Source organism: Diadema antillarum, unplaced genomic scaffold (assembly GCF_040938485.1).
Source record: "Diadema antillarum isolate AM-2024a unplaced genomic scaffold, OU_Dant_1.0 seq00002027_RagTag, whole genome shotgun sequence".
Lineage (NCBI taxonomy): Eukaryota > Metazoa > Echinodermata > Echinoidea > Diadematoida > Diadematidae > Diadema > Diadema antillarum.
Window position 1 is genome coordinate 40436 of NW_027272681.1, and position 16522 is coordinate 56957.

The following is a 16522-nucleotide window of genomic DNA, read 5'->3' on the forward strand; positions in this document are numbered from 1 at the left end:
GCGTGATCATTTGCATAATAGGCAAAAATGGCTGTAATCTTCACACTGTCTAAATTTAGCCGTACATTGTAGGCACGTGTTGCAGTCTACTGTTGTGTACGTCTTTATGTCTCATACATCGATGTATCTTCCGCAGAATTTCCTCCATCAGAGAAAAACATGACTCAAGGGAGAAAGAGTGGTAAAGTGTACTGATTTGATACACTTCTTCATTTGTTGCAACACTAATTTGGTGCAAAAGATTGAATTTTTTGTTCTTGATTTCACGTCAACTGAAATTTGATATATCAATTTAAAGTACCGGTACCCGTACCATGCTTGTTGAGTAATAAAAAACGTGTGAAACTTTCCGGTCCCATTAAGCTATTGTAATCCTTGTACAAATCCTTCTTGATTTTGATTTAGTGTTGAAGATTTTTTTTTTCCCATTTTGTTTGGTTTTCATTTCACTGCTGTGATATCTGTACAGCCAATTTTGTCACTGTGAAAAACTGCACTTAGAGCAACCATATGTTGCCATGGGAGCCATTTCCTAGCTCTGCATTTAATAGCTTCCTCTTCTCAACAGCCCTCCAGTAAAAATGCTTGGTACATGTACATGTCTAAAACTGGGTTAAACCTTTGAATCCCACATGTATGATGAAAAGGATGCCGCTAATCTACACACATGGAAAGTTTGTTTAATGCTCCATACAATGATCGACACATTTAACACACAGTTTGCTGACTCATTCCCTGCACACTTCATTCGGAGCCTACATATGTAGATTTCACAATCATTCCTGTGTCACCAGTTTCAGAGAAGTGTCAACAAAATCCACTGATTTGCCATGCTTGTCATGCTCGCAGCCCTACACACGCACGTCACCAACAGCCAAATTCATTTATGATTAGAAAGACACGGAGCCAGCTTGTACAGCTGTACAATACTGTACAGTTCCAGTATGTCAACAACAACTAGAACACCTTGATGTCAATGGCACTGTACCTCTGCTATTACTGTTGAGCACAGCCAAAATTAGAGTGGCTGTATGGTTTAGGCAGGACTCTGTGTGCGGTATCTAAATGCGTGTACAGATGTTACTATGGCAACCAGCTACAGTTGCCTGAGAGCGGCTTCAAGCCATCAATGAAGTCCATGCCATCATGTGCAGAGCTGCAGCATAAAGATATTAAAAGTAAATGGCATTGTGGCGTTACCTGCCTTATTTGTGTATCCGTGGTTTAACAATGTGTGGCCCACAAGAACAATGGGTTTGTACAGTCACTGCGGTACACAAATACCCTGGGAAACACAGTTAGTGGATACCTGGTAGAGGTTCTATTAATGTATGGGTATCTCCTTTATAGTATAGCACACTTGTAAAGTGAAGTGTTTGCATCCCAATGGACTTTAATACATGAGGAGATGGTAATGATCTTTGCATAGAACACACTTTGGAACTCTACCAGCAGCATCACACATTTATAGTTTTAAATATCCATAGAGGATGCGTTGAGTTTTAGGCGTTTATTTCAGGAAGACAACTACATGTACACTTGTGTATGCACATTGTATGTAGATCTAGTAAATGCTGACGGAGTTATGCAGCACACTGTGCTGGTTGTGATTCCAAGAACGCAGTCAGCCTACTGAACATTTTAACCCATTGAGCACGGTCTGATTTTGATATATACTGTAAAAGTGGATATTTTCGCGCCACTAATTTTTCGAGCTTGGCCGGGTTAGAAGAGTTTCGCGTGTTGCTAATTCCGTGGAATCAAGACATCACGCACAGGAACATATGGCAAGCAAAAATATTCGAGAGCTTTTATTTTCGCGCTAGTTTCTGGTTGCGCGAAATGCGCGAAAATTTCAACACCGCAAAAATTTCCACCTTTACAGTAACACGCATTTCCCATAGACACCTGCCCTAGTATACTCGCGACTTATCTTTAATGGGTTAACACAAATTTTGTGCCTGGTAGTGCTAAATTGTAATCTCCCCTTCCAGGACAAAAACAAAAACAAAAACAAAACAAAAAATCGAAACATTAAAACTAAAAAAATAAAAAATTTGGTGTTGGGACTCAATCAGCTCCATTTCTAAATTCTAGTAAAAATTATCCCAGGAAGCTCAAAATAAAATTTGTTGCATGGAGGTACATGTGATGTACATGCCAAACACTATTAGTAGACAGCTTAAAGATAAATCCGACTTCAGAGCACTGCAACTTTAATACAAAAATTGTATAGCAGCCATACAAATGTGTACATTGTACATAATGTACAGTTGTAATTGGGGCTTCCAAAGAAGAACAATTTACGTAGCACTTTCAATGGGATACCGGTACATGCAATGAGTCAGGTGCATTGCTATGTCAGTGCATAAATTATCTTTTGTTCGGCATACCTGAAGCCCCAACTGTAGAAATTACCACAAAAAGCAGAACCCAAACCAAATTGGTCCATATAGATATTTTACATGGAAACACACAACGATGGAGTGGAAGAAGAAGAAGAAGAAGAAGAAGAAAAAAAAAAAGGAATGATCTCGTCATGTTGGCCACAGATCTCTTTTTCCCCACCATGAAACTTTAACTTTTGAATCTACAGTAAATCCACATGATTACTACTAGATGTACCTAGAGTAGAGTGTTTTAGTCACAGGCAGCTCTGCTGTCAGAACAGAATTAGAAATGATTCAGGGATTGCTACAAATGCATAGGAATAATTTACACAAGACCTACTTTACACTGTACCTGTGTGACCTCTTAAAACTTGTTACACTTTATGTACTGTACATTTCAGAGCTACATTAGATCATTCTGGCCAGTTTCTCTCAAAACTGAGGCTTTGGTATGATCAGTGTACCACTACATATCCAAACTGCATATGGGCAATTCCACGGTAACTAGGACACAGGTGCCAAAAATTCAAAATGATATTTGTTTCAAACACCATACATTTTCAGACAGTACTTGAGTTGAAGTTTTAAGAATCATTATGTTTTTCAATAAAAGTGGCCATTTTGATTTTCAAAATGGCTGCCAAAATATGCCTATAACTCAATGGTGAAAAGAGTGGATTGTGGCATAACTTACTCTCTGTATATCCACTTTATTAGTACTCTAAACAACAATCTTTTATATGTATGCAGTTACCAGAGAAGTCTTTTACCACACGATAGAAAAAAAAAAGCTGGTTGCTTTAAAGAATTTGATAAAAACTTTTGATTACTTTGACAATGATGGATGTAACGTCAGTTACCAAAAACAAGGAATTTTTAACTTTATTCATCAAAGAAAGTGAGCTTTATGATGTAACTTGGGATTTCTAATGTATGCCCATATACCTTCATTTCAATACCAGAAATAAGGATACTTGGCATACTGGAGAGTCAAAATGATCACTTCAAAATGTGTAACGTCAGTTACCGAAACTTCATACACGAGTATGTAACGTCAGTTACCATGACAGTAATTATAACTGAGGCAAAATTTTTGACTCTTGGCCATTTCAATACATCTGGGAAGTCAACTTACAACAAAGAGCAGCAATCCCTTTCATAGGGAATGATGTCATTACCATGGTATGTCCATGGATATATATTTTTTCCATTTTATTTTATTTCTAAATTTATTTATTCATTCATTTACCATGATTATCTTTTTTTTTTTTTTTTTGGGGGGGGGGGGGGGAGGGGGCTTGAGCTTTCAATTTTTGATTCAGCACAAGTTTAAGGCTAAATCATCTGGAAGTTTAGTTTGCCACATGCAGTATATGCACTCAAATTAGTACATTCCCAGTCCTACGGGATGATAAAGCTACCAAAGTTTGCAGGTCTAATCAGTGACATGATTGTTTTGGTTTTTTTTATAGAAAAGGTGGTTAACATGCAAACTTGTGCACAGCTTTATACCAACAGTTACAATCTTCACCAATGTTTGCTTTTGCCAGCATTTTTCTCTTTTTTTTCTGGAAACTAAGTCAAGTTTCTACCTCAAGGCAAATGCACAAACAGATATTTCTTCTCTTGCACTTAAATGCGTGGTGTAGTTAACATGGCGCATCTTGTATTATGGTACGTAAGGCATGTACTCATTACTGTTTGAAACTTAACACTGATGTTGCTCAAAGTGAGAGGGGATTCTAGGGTTAAAAAAAAATTTTCATACAGTGTGTATTTGTTGATTACTTTATTCTATTCATGCAGGGACATTTTGTAATACAATACATGATAATTATGAACAAGAAGATTTTTTTTTTTTTTATATTGATCTTAGAATTCTTTCGTTGCAAAGTCCGATTTCTTGGTATCTGGAATGTATTCGCAAGCCGTGATATATCAGTGTAAAGTAAAAGAAAAACAGTTAAATTACTTCAAGCAAGGAATAAACCAATATTAAAAATGCTCTTTTGACCAAAAAAGCATTTTATTTTTCTTCTTCACAGAGAAATATTAAAAGTGCTACACTTTTCGTTTAAATCGATTGATGATGGAGACCTTTTTTTTTATTTATGGCCCTAACAATGCCTTGAAGGAGAAGGAGTAAAATAAAGAAAAGAAGAAGAAATACATCATAATAGATTTCATATATTTTAATGCATATTTATGAGTTGATAAGTGTTTTTTTCCCCATGAGCTGAAATATATTTTGATTTTTTTTTTTCAAGTACAAAAATATTCATGTTTTGTGTAGTGCTGCAAGGTATTATGGGTGGAGCACTCTACAATGTAGATATAGAAACTTTCCTGTTCATTAAATAAAACAAACAAACAAACAAACAAACCCTTAGTCATGTCAATATACATGTATTTATACTTGGAACTGCTGAATCTATTAATGGCTCTGTGTAATCATAAATGTTGAATTAGAATTCAATCTTAAGACAAATGTCAAGAAATATCCTCTTGTGCATTTACTTTATTTTTGCCCAACTGTGCTATGGCATGGGGGGGGGGGGGGGGTGCCCCCTAAGGGCCCAACCCATTTGTGTCTTTAGATTTTGTTTTAATTTGTTGCTAAGTAGTTGCCAGGGATTGTTACTGGTATATTGCACCAGTATGATAACCTGTTAAATAAATTAGTTCTCTGTAAACCCCATGGCAAAGTATGTGTAACGTCAGTTACGTAACGTCAGTTACTGACATGTTTACCTTTAAGTTTTCATAGAACACAAAGAAAATGGACTAATGTTTCATTTCATTTGTGTATTTATGACTGATGAACCAAGGTATGACTCCATATCAAACAAATCATTCTGTATGGTCAGAATTATGAAAAATCACAAAGCTATTCCCAATCATGATTTTGCATGTGTAAACCCTATGGCAAATGTAAGCGTAACGTCAGTTACGTAACGTCAGTTACCGTCATGCCTTCACTGAAACTGGCATGGTGCTAAAAGGAGACAACTAAAGTGCACATTATTTTGCACACCTGTTCCTAAGAACCCAAGTGTATTGCCATATTAAACACATTAAGGTTAAAAGTCAGGGACATGAGATATTTCCATTTAAATCCACACCATAATTTCCCATGTCCTTTTCCCGTAACGTCAGTTACCGACACATTTTCACTTGCTATGTGATAGCAAATGCAGTTTGAGAGAAAAACTTTCCACCTATTTCTTCATTCTCATGAACTTATTCATCAATGCTAATTGCAAGCCCCTGGTGCTTTCATTCACAAAACTACAAGGTAAACAATTTCATGAAAATCCTTACGCGTAACGTCAGTTACCGTGGAATTGCCCATATGGGCATTACAGCAGATAATTGTATACAAGTACACAGTGTAAATGGGCTTTCCGGCAGTAACAGGTGCCGGGATACAAAACCAAAACTTGGAACCTCCAGACAACACTGCTAACCCCCACATTATTTAATACAAAAAGCACATCCTTTCTGAAAGTGGCAATGCGAAACTCAGAGCAGGATGACTCACTCACAGTTGATGTGCATTTGCACAAAACGTGGTAGAAAATACCACATAATTTGTTGGCAAAATACCATGACTTGTTGGTACCATTCTGATTCTCAAAAAATCTCAAATTGTAAACTTGGTTGTAATCGAGATATTTCTTGCATCCAAAAGCAAATTACTGTAATTCTAGGATAAATTTCCAAATCGAGGTCAGGAGGTACACTGTACGTGTATCTTTAGAGGATAGGTTCATCTTCAAATGTGTTGGGATTGAGTGACTGCAGCAATATTGGTAGAACACATCAGGGAAAGTTCAGGATGAAAATCAGACAATCCATTCAAAAGTTATAAATTTTCATTCAAAGTTTCTGCACAGTTACTGCTGGATGAGAAGACTACGTACTACCGTGAATGAGGACACATGCGTAAAACAATAAGGAAAATATAAAGAGATTCCCACAAAATTTCATTTTTAGAAAAATGTACACATTCCCTCGACTCACTACTGACCTAGATATTTTAAGGGTAATCTTAATATTATTCCCCCTGCCTTCTGAAAGAGGCAAATCAAGAGCTCTATTATTATGTGAGAAAAGTGAAAATGTGTCGAATTTTCTTTATTTTTCCTTGTAACTGTAAAAGTGGATATTTTCGCGCGACAAATTTTTCACGCTCGGCCGGGTAAGGAGAATTTTGCATGTTTTAAAATCCGCGGAATCAATACATCAACTACTGGAATATGTGGAAAGCAAAAATATTTGTGTGCTTTTATTTTTGCTCTAGTTTCTGATTGCGCGATATGCGCGAAAATTTCAACACCGTGAAAATTTCCATTTTTACGGTATCGTTCTAGTATGGTGTATGGGTTTGTTCAAAAAGTTGGGACCCAAAGTTTGACACATAGGTCCAAAATTAAACATCAAATTAATGAAAATGACTGACATTTACTGTTATACCTAGCCATACTATAATATATTTCATCCTTAGGATTTGCTTGAAAATTCCAATATAATTTTCTTGTATGAGAATGAGATTGATTGTAAATACCGATGTCACATGGACACCACATTGAAAATGCTTTCTCCTTTTCTCCAGGAAATGGCATGAGAACTGTAATTTAAAAGCAGTAATATCACAAATGAATACCATCCACACAATGAAACAAGAATCAGATGCTCATGTCCTCAATCTTTTTTAGGGAAAATTTGATCTATCACTCAAAGTTTGCTTAAAAATACCCAAGTTACAAAAAAGAATGTTTTCTTCTAATACATGTACAAGACAATCTTATCATATGCTATCTGATAATGTGATACAGTGGTAATTGTAGGTTATGGTGAACTCTACATTCCTGCATCGAGTATTAAGACTTGTTATTAAGAGCAAATTTCTTGTGTATCTTTTTGTGTGGCTCCAGTAGTAGAGCGATCTACCGATGTTACAAGGACACCGTGTCTTAATTTTAAAAGCAGAAAAGGGGGCCTTATTAAAACAAATCATTTCAAAGATATATGTTCATAATATACCATGTTGATATTTCAGTATATGAGCCAAAAACGGTTTATTCAATTACATTTCATGCCATTTTCTGTACCCCTTTCATACCAGTGTTACACCGAGGACACAGTGTCCATGTCACACTGGTACATATACTACATGTATTATCCCCCCAAAGTTAATTTTCTTGAAGATGTAGGTAAGCTTTTTTACCTCGGATGCTACAAGTAAGTGATCCTTACTCGAGGACAATAAATGTATTATCATTATAAGCTCTGAAATTTTGTGTAGCATAATTCTGCAAAAATACAATGTATACCATGTTACATGGACACTGTGTCCATGTAACCCTGATACTTGCCAAATGACAAGTTTTGTGCAGTTACAGCTTACATTGACAATTACCTTTAGTGATTATTTCTAACATAATAAATGTAAAACCTCTCAACACACATTTCATTGGGAACAATTCAACTGGAAATTCTCGATTTCTGTGACACTTTGGCTGATACAAGCCATACCGCCATTATGGACGGTGTCATCACAAAACGTCAATGCCAGACGAAAACTGTTATTATTGAATGCCATAAGATTTGCATACAAGTAATTAATTAATACATACGGATATTCTAACAAAAAAATTGGGAGAAGCTGCCCCATAAAAGACTTGATAGTCATAAAGATAGATCCCAAAAATACGGGGTCATCCCACAAGACCGACACCCACAAGTCATACAGCCCACGAGTTTGAAATTGAAAAGCGGTCCAGGAGTCATACAGCCCATGAGTTCGACACTAGGCAAATAAAGCCCATGAGTTCGACACTAGGTAAAAAAAGCCCACGAGTTCGACAGATACAACACAGTGCTTAATAATGTGTCGGTATCGTGGGCCTTGTTAGCGTAGTGTCGAACTCATGGGCTGTATGACTCGTGAGCTGTATAACTCATGGGCTGTATGACTCGTGAGCTGTGTAACTCGTGGGCTATATACAAATATGACTCGTGAGATGTAATAACTCGTGGGCTATATGACTCGTGGATGTCGGTCTCGTGACGTGCACCCAAAAATACCGCCGTTACGCTGGACACCATCCTGACACAGCAAAGTTTGAACATAAAGTGTGGAAATACTGGTACTCTGACTTTCTTGCTTTCATAATAGATGTGTTTAGTGTCAGAAATGAAGAAATTCTTTGAATATATAACCACTTTGGCCCTTCTAATAGTTGAAATAAAAAAATGTAAGAGAATACCATCGTTACATCCTCTTTTGATCATTGGACTGCACATACAAATGTACGAGTGTAACAATGGTATTGGCAATTTTTAGATCAATTATATTTAAAAAAAAAATGTTTTTGTTTGGCATGGAGAAATTGGTTAGGCAATGGAGTTTGCTTTATAGATTATTTCAGAATTGCTGGTACATTTAACTCGGACAATGTGCTCAATACTCTGTCATCACAATACCCTGTTTAAATTTTACCCCAAAAAAAGGCTAAAATGACAGTGGACACCATTAAATAAAGTACATTTTTACACAAATTTACCAATTGAGGAAGCATGCTTAGTATTTCATGGTATAAGCCCTCCTATAACAATGATACCAGTACTCAACACAAAAAAAGTTCTGTATGAACAAAGCACTGAGACACAAAATGTTATGCATGTTGAGTCTGTGCCAAAAACCCTGGGTCCCAACTTTTTGAAGAGACCCGTATGCACCTGACATCACAAGCTGCAGTACAATTGTAGTCTTCTCATCCTGCGATGGTGGCACTAAAACTTCAAAAATTCATCACTTTTGAACCTGTGGATTGTCCAGTTTTCATAAAACTTTCACTGATGTGTTCTACTGATATACCGATACTGCATTCTCTCAATCCTTATGATGGTGGACCTGTCCTTTAAATCTGATTTGCTCTAAGATTCATGGTGCATACTTCCCATCTGAAAGACTTGTACCACTTTCAGTAACTCTCTGGCTCGGGCCAGGCCCGAGCTAAGTCGTAAAATTTTGAGTTTAATGAATAGGTTGGGCCAAAGTGTCCTGCGCCAGGCTCGGGCCTGGCACTGATCGAAGAGTTTATGAATGATAGCAGCGCCAGGCTCGGCCAAAATTCCTTGCACGGTCAAAGGATTACCTGGCCGTGCCTCTGCCACAGCACACATTCAGTTACCATGGCAGTTAAATCCCTTACATGGCCGAGTTCGTGAACGAGTCATCGTAAAAGTAGCACAGCTCTGCTAATACCATACTTTAGTTTATTAAATACTGAACGCAATTTTTAGTGCTTGGCGCGGGCCAATTTAGCTTGAGTCAGGAGCTGGCCAAAAATGCATGAGTTACTGAAAGGGGTATCAACTTTTAACCTTGATTTAGCTCAACCCTACTTTTTAATACTTCATGAAGACTCATGTGGACTAAAAATTTACAGTTCTGTGCTATTTCACTCACCCCAACATTGCTAGAGTACACACAAGATCATTGGTAAGAAACTCAGCACGGCTTTTAACAGTGTTACTGCATATTTTGAACCGAATCTCTCATACACTGTAGTCTCACACGCATAAATGTTCTTGTCATCAACTCTACTAATAATACTGTATCAGGGCTGCCAACCTTGAGTGAGAGTTTGGCGTGAGACACTGCACTGCGAGGGAGAGGAGCTGTGCGGTTGTACGTACAACAACTTTATGTACTGTACGTATACATACGTACACACGTATACGTATGTACACAGTCAGTGTACGTAAAGCGATGTAAAGCACATGTCATAGCCATACATGTACTGTAATTTGCCCAAAGTACAAGCTACCTCACATCGTATAGGTACATTGTAGAAACCAATCGTAATCCAATAGCTCGTCTTTGTGCGTGAACCGAAAACGATTATTATTGGTTTTAAAGCTTTACACCCGGGTGGGAAAATCTCGAAATTTGGGCTTGGATATACAGTATGTATCATTCGGATCATCAGAGAAATTATTGGACACATAGTCATGTACATTCCATTTTGGGGGTTTAGCGTGAGATTTCGTTTATCAGAGTGAGACAATCAAAATTGGTTGAATTGCGTGAGTCTCATGCTCAATGCATGAGAGTTGGCAGCCCTGCTGTATGCTATCCGTGATTTAGGTACACATCACTTGCACTGAGCTACGACACTACGGATGAAGGACGCAATATCTTTTGGAAGTTTGTTGTACATGTAGAAGCCCTTTGTACAACACCTAAAAAAAAGATTCTTGCTATCTGATTGGTCAATTGCTCATCACGTGAACTGCAGTTAAAAGTACAAATGTACCATGATGCACACTGTCACTGTTCGGTGTGTAATTTTGTCAAGAATTTTGGAGTATATTGCACCTTTTATATATTTGAATACCCATGATGTGTAAAAAGCTCATAAAAGAAGACAACACAATAGTTTTTGCAGCATTGCCTGGCTCTCATGCATACAGCTTGGTTTGTGCGGCCAGCCACTTATAATCTTATTTATTGTAAACATCTTCACTTTTAAGATGAATTTACAGTATGGACATAACAATGGACAGGAGAGCTACACTTGTACAGTGTACAGTGTACACAAATTACAGTTATTACGGTGTTACTATCATTCTGTCAAGAATGCTATCACATGGAAACCCATGGGGTGAACTGAAATGACGACCCATGTTTTTAAACTTCTTGCTACAAATTCTGTAATTATCATGTATGCTTGTTGATGCAGTTCTACCCAAGACATGTAAATTGTAGACACGTTTTAAAACTAAATGCAGTGCAAGTACAGCCACACATGTGTGGTTTCCCCATCCATTTTTGCACTTTTGTCATTCAATTTCAAAGATTTATTATTCAATTTCGTCCCGAGAAGCACGTGGAACACAAATCCTAACTTCAATTTCGTCAATTGTCATTGTTATTCGTTTTTCGTCAAACATTTTCGAAGACATGGCATTCAGAATCGTCAATTGTCATTCAAATTCATCCCTCCCGCTGACGGATCGCAGAATGTGAAGATCAAATTCGTCTTTGTTCACACAATTTCATGAATTTTTCATTCAAATTAGTCAGATGCTGTCGAATCTCTATATTTGATGGTGAACTAACTTTAAGCTGACATATTTTTACTTTCTCTCGTAAATTGTATCGTTACACAGTATTCCCTTACCATTGCGTAGACAATACACACGAAAAACATGACTGTCAACCAAAATTGATTGAAAGATAAACGACAGTTCAAAGTCATAACACAGGACAGTATGTCAGTGTCATCTTTTGAACTTTAACTCGTAATGTTCAGGTTTTTGCATCATAATGCATGAAGCAAACTTTAAATTTTGTACCCTGGAAAGCAGCAGACATACATGTAATAATATTATTCGTTCTTTGACATTAAACAGGTTACAATTCTACACTTACAAGTTTGTAAATTTTGTCTTTAATCATGTTTGCCTAGAAATCTTTCTTTTCAGTGTGTTCGTTTGCAAGACGGTACGTCTGTTTGTATCAGTGTGTACTCGGATTGCTTGTGTGTGTGTCTGTAACTGTGGTTCTGTGTGTGCTTGGGAGGGGGGGGGGGGGGGGGGGGGACACTTGTGTGTACATAAATTGTATATTAACGCCTGAATGTAAAATGTGAATGGTTACAGAAAAAAACTACATGAATGACTGGAAAATCACACCGGATAGAGTATATGAGACAAATATGAATGAAAATTTAACGAAAATGATTGACAAGAGATGAAATCGATCCTGCTGTTTTGAGTGCTGCGAGTGAGACTGACGAATTTGAACTGTAAATGACGAAAATGTATGCCAAATGACTAAGTTGAATGGACTTTATTTGAAAATGAACGACAAAAGACGAATTTGAAAGTAAGATTGGCCTTTTCCCGACATCCTGCGACGAAATTGAAGTAAAAATCTGTGAAATTGAATGAAAAAAAGTTTGAAAATGATTGGGAAAACCTATATCTTTATATCCAGCACATGTGTACATGTATTTCAATATCCAGCCACAGGCATACATGTGGTTGTATCCATATGGGACCATGGCCTTGTGGCTGAATACAGCCACACGAGTGAGCGAGTAGCTGGTTACAACCTCATCAACATAATGTGCATCGCAAACCATCATCATCTTTAGCCTCATTTTTCTTTTTCTCAAAATTGGCTAGTTTTTTAGAATAATGATTTTCGTGTCCCTCCACTCAACTTCAAGTCTTCTTTTTATGTTTCCTACCCGTAATATACCACATACTCGGGGCTGCACACTATTAAACCAGGGAGGAGCTCGATTAAACCCATTTTTTCTACTGGTCCGACCTGTCCCTGTGGGACAAGTGAGTATATTGTAGGTACCGGGTACACAGTTTTTCAATTTCTCTACTGGTCCATTCCTGAAAAGCGCCAGTTACTGGTCCGAAAGTGATTTTTACTGGTCTGGACTGTCAGACCAGGCCTAGCGTGCAGTATTGTGTTGACATACCACATTGCTTGGTCTGTTCCTAATCCTTGTTTACAATCGCTAGGCTGGTGGCAGCAGAATACTGCATACCCTCTACTTGGGGCTGCTGGGTAGGGGGTTGACCGAAAGATCGGTCTGTATCTGTCCGTCGGGGAATGTTCCGCGGAGACTGCGTCTGGCTTCACGGATCCCCTCCGTATACAGACCGAAGTCAATGATCCCAGCTCCTGTGTGGAGCAACGCGCACAGATCAAACCAAATTTCACACAGCTTTTTTACATTCAAACAAGTTTGACATGACATGACACATTATGCAGCAATATTTGGGGTTAATTTCTCACATTTTGCAATCGAAATACTCACAGTAACGCGGTTATAATGCAGAAATTTTATCCATATTGCAACATCGCCGTTCGCTAGCCGTAAGTCGCCATTTTGAATCTGTAAACCAATCACATGCGAGGTATTTTTTTTGGAAAAAAAAACACGTAGAAACTACCTCGCATGTGATTGGCTAATAGATTCATACTGTATGTTTCTGCAGTTTGAACGTGACGGCGCGACGGGCTGGTTGATGTGTGTTTTGCGCTGAAAATTCTACCGAAATATTGGATTATTCATTTATCTGGTGAGTGTACTTGTAGTCTATTCTTGAATAGTTGATTTCACTATTCAAGCTTAAATTAGCCGACCTAGGGCCGTGAATTAGTCGCAATCGAGAAGGGTGAGGTACCTCACCCAATTTTCCATAGAGACAGTGGTTAAGAACATCCACACAGCAATGGGTACTACAACCTTCCGTCTGTCTACGGAGGACAGCGTTAATGGCAAAATACAAAAGAGTCCTCCGGACAGACGGATCTTTCTGTCTAGGTAGGGGGGTGCTGGGTAGGGGGCTGTTGGGTAGGGGGCTGCAGCCAGTGCCATAAGACTAGAAGAGAGTCTGGACAACTACTACAAATCGTTACCACACGATTACGCGTTAGAGGGTTAGCGTGTACATACAATTGTATCTGCCGAGTAATATAAAGCAGATTCATAAATTTGACACATTCAAAGAAGCGCTCCAGCGTCACCTCCATTGTGATTAGCTGCACATCACACCACAGTGCTGAGTGATACTTATTACTCTATCCAGAGTTTTTCAGCGTATTCATCGAGATCCAGATCCATACGCTCAGACGTATTACAATATGACCAAATCAAATAAGGCGTGAACAATGGGCACTGCATACATGTACGTAAATGTATGAGCGCACTTTGGAAACGACATGGCTCCACAAACATCATGGGACCAGTTTTGACCAATCACAGGCTTCAAAAATCGAGTAAAAAAGCAAGTTGGCCAGTTGACCGAAAGATCGGTCTGTATCTGTCCGTCGGGGAATGTTCCGCGGAGACTGCGTCTGGCTTCACGGATCCCCTCCGTATACAGACCGAAGTCAATGATTGCGGCTCCTGTGTGGAGCAGTCGCGCACAGATCAAACGTTACGATAAACCAAATTTCTGACAGCTTTTTTACATTCAAACAAGTTTGACATGACATGACACATTATGCAGCAATATTTAGGATAAATTTCTCAATTGTGCAATCGAAATACTCACATAAACTCGGTTATAACGCAACCATTTTATCGATATCGCAACATCGCCGTTCGCAAGCTGTAAGTCGCCATCTTGAATCTGTAAGCCAATCACATGCGAGGTACGTGTTTTAGTAAAACAAACACATAGAAACTACCTCGCATGTGATTGGCTAAGAGATTCATAGTGTATGTTTCTGCAGTTTGAACGTAACGACGCGACAGCCTGTGTTTTACGTTGAAAATTCTACTAAAATTTTGGATTATTCATTAATCTGGTGAGTTTAATGTATTCTTAAAAAGCTAATTTCACTATACAAGCTTAAATTTGCCGATCTAGGGCCGTGAATTAGACGCAATTGAGAAGGGTGAGGTACCTCACCCAATTTTCCATAGAGACAGTGGTTAAGAACATCCACACAGCAATGGGTACTGCAACCTTCCGTCTGTCTACGGAGGACAGCGTTAATGGCAAAATATAAAAAGAGTCCTCCGGACAGACGGATCTTTCTGTCTAGTTGGCCAGACTCTTTTTATTATTATGGCATTGGCTGCTTAGAAATGTTAGACATTCTGTCCATCAGTGTGTGAGTGGGGTGGGGTGGGGGAGGTAACCTGTTGACCCTTGAACTTTAATATTAATATAATCCAATACTACTGCACTATCCTTTACCCCAGGCTCTCTTCCCCCCCCCCCCCCCCCCCCCCCCCCGCAGCTCCAAAATCCAGAAATCTTTTAATTTATGCAGGTAGCTGCTGTAATTTTTTTTTTCCAATTCCAGCTCCCAGCATATTCCTTGCCTTGTGAATGTGTGATGTAGACACTAGACAGTGTACAGTAGTTCTAGTATTTAATATGTTTAACAATGATTGAGCTCGATAAGCTCGAGATGTGCACGTTCAGTTTGGATACTTACCGGTAACGCGTTACTTGTAACAGTTAGATAACTAGCCTGACCAGACGCTGTAGTACGCTGTGGTCGCGCTACTTACAGCGACTGGGCTGTGTATACTTAGTAGATAACTAACGTTAACTGTTACAAGTTACAGAATGGAATGTATAACATCACAAGTTTCACATGCATGGCTGACTTGTGTCACGAGTCTGAGTGAGGTGACGGTTAGATCTAGATTATAAACGTTAGGGGACATGCCCATGGCATGTCTTTCTTTTTTTTCCAGACAGCATTAACAATAAGTTTACATAATATGTTAGATCTTCACATAATCTGATATCATGTGATGTCTAACATGTTACGTTTAACGTTATACTTAGTAGCCTATTTTATAGGCATCTAACAATCATAATCAGTTCACAGGTGGCATTGGTTAGACACTTGACATCGCTTGACCTAAGATTCTAACTTTGTTACTTCAACTTTTTTAGTTCTAACAGCAACGTAACGTTGTAAACGAAATTAAGTTTGAAGTGAAAGGATACACTTTGAACCCTTTTAAGATATCTTCTGCTCTGCTTGGCATTTTGGAAAATGTCCAGTATTCTGACGAAGACAAATGGAGACCTCGGGGTATTGCTGGTGAATTTTATGAACGTGTTCTTAAATCACAACTGCACTAGCCAGCTTGCCAACCAGCACGACGGAGCGGAGTGCGTTCGTTATCCAATGGGTAATCGTACATGTACTGAGATTGAGAAATAAGCGGTGTCGAACCGGTCACTGGAATGTACGATACCACAATCAGAAAATTATTATATTTGAGATTCTACGAAGTGTTACTCCAGTGCAGACATCCAATGACAAATCGGTGACATAAGCCAATAAAAGCCACTTGCAACGTTACTTCTAGATCCGTATCCTCTGTAAACCAACGTTCAGGGAAAAATATTACTGTGCGGCTGTCATACAACTACAGGTTCCCGCATCACCCCTCGCGCTACATTAGGTTGTATACCAACACTACTTTGGTCCCACGTACGTACGTGGACGTACGTTCACCGTACAATGTATATCCAATTACAAGTACACAAATGGATGGGATTCGTATGTCTGGCTGGATAGGCCACTGCATGCATGCATACACCGTGACGCATGC

The 16522-nt window shown here is 38.6% G+C and overlaps 1 protein-coding gene across 1 annotated transcript in view; it reads right to left on the minus strand.

Moving 5' to 3' along the window:
- The window catches only part of LOC139713661 (retinal rod rhodopsin-sensitive cGMP 3',5'-cyclic phosphodiesterase subunit delta-like), a gene marked incomplete at its 3' end in the record, with an annotated part of 43032 nt that extends 27006 nt beyond the window's left edge, over window positions 1-16026 (minus strand). The window contains exon 1 of the mRNA XM_071625363.1: window positions 15909-16026. Within this exon, the coding sequence (XP_071481464.1) occupies window positions 15909-15949 (41 nt within the window). The remainder of the gene's footprint in view (window positions 1-15908) is intronic.
- Window positions 16027-16522: the final 496 nt, after the last annotated feature.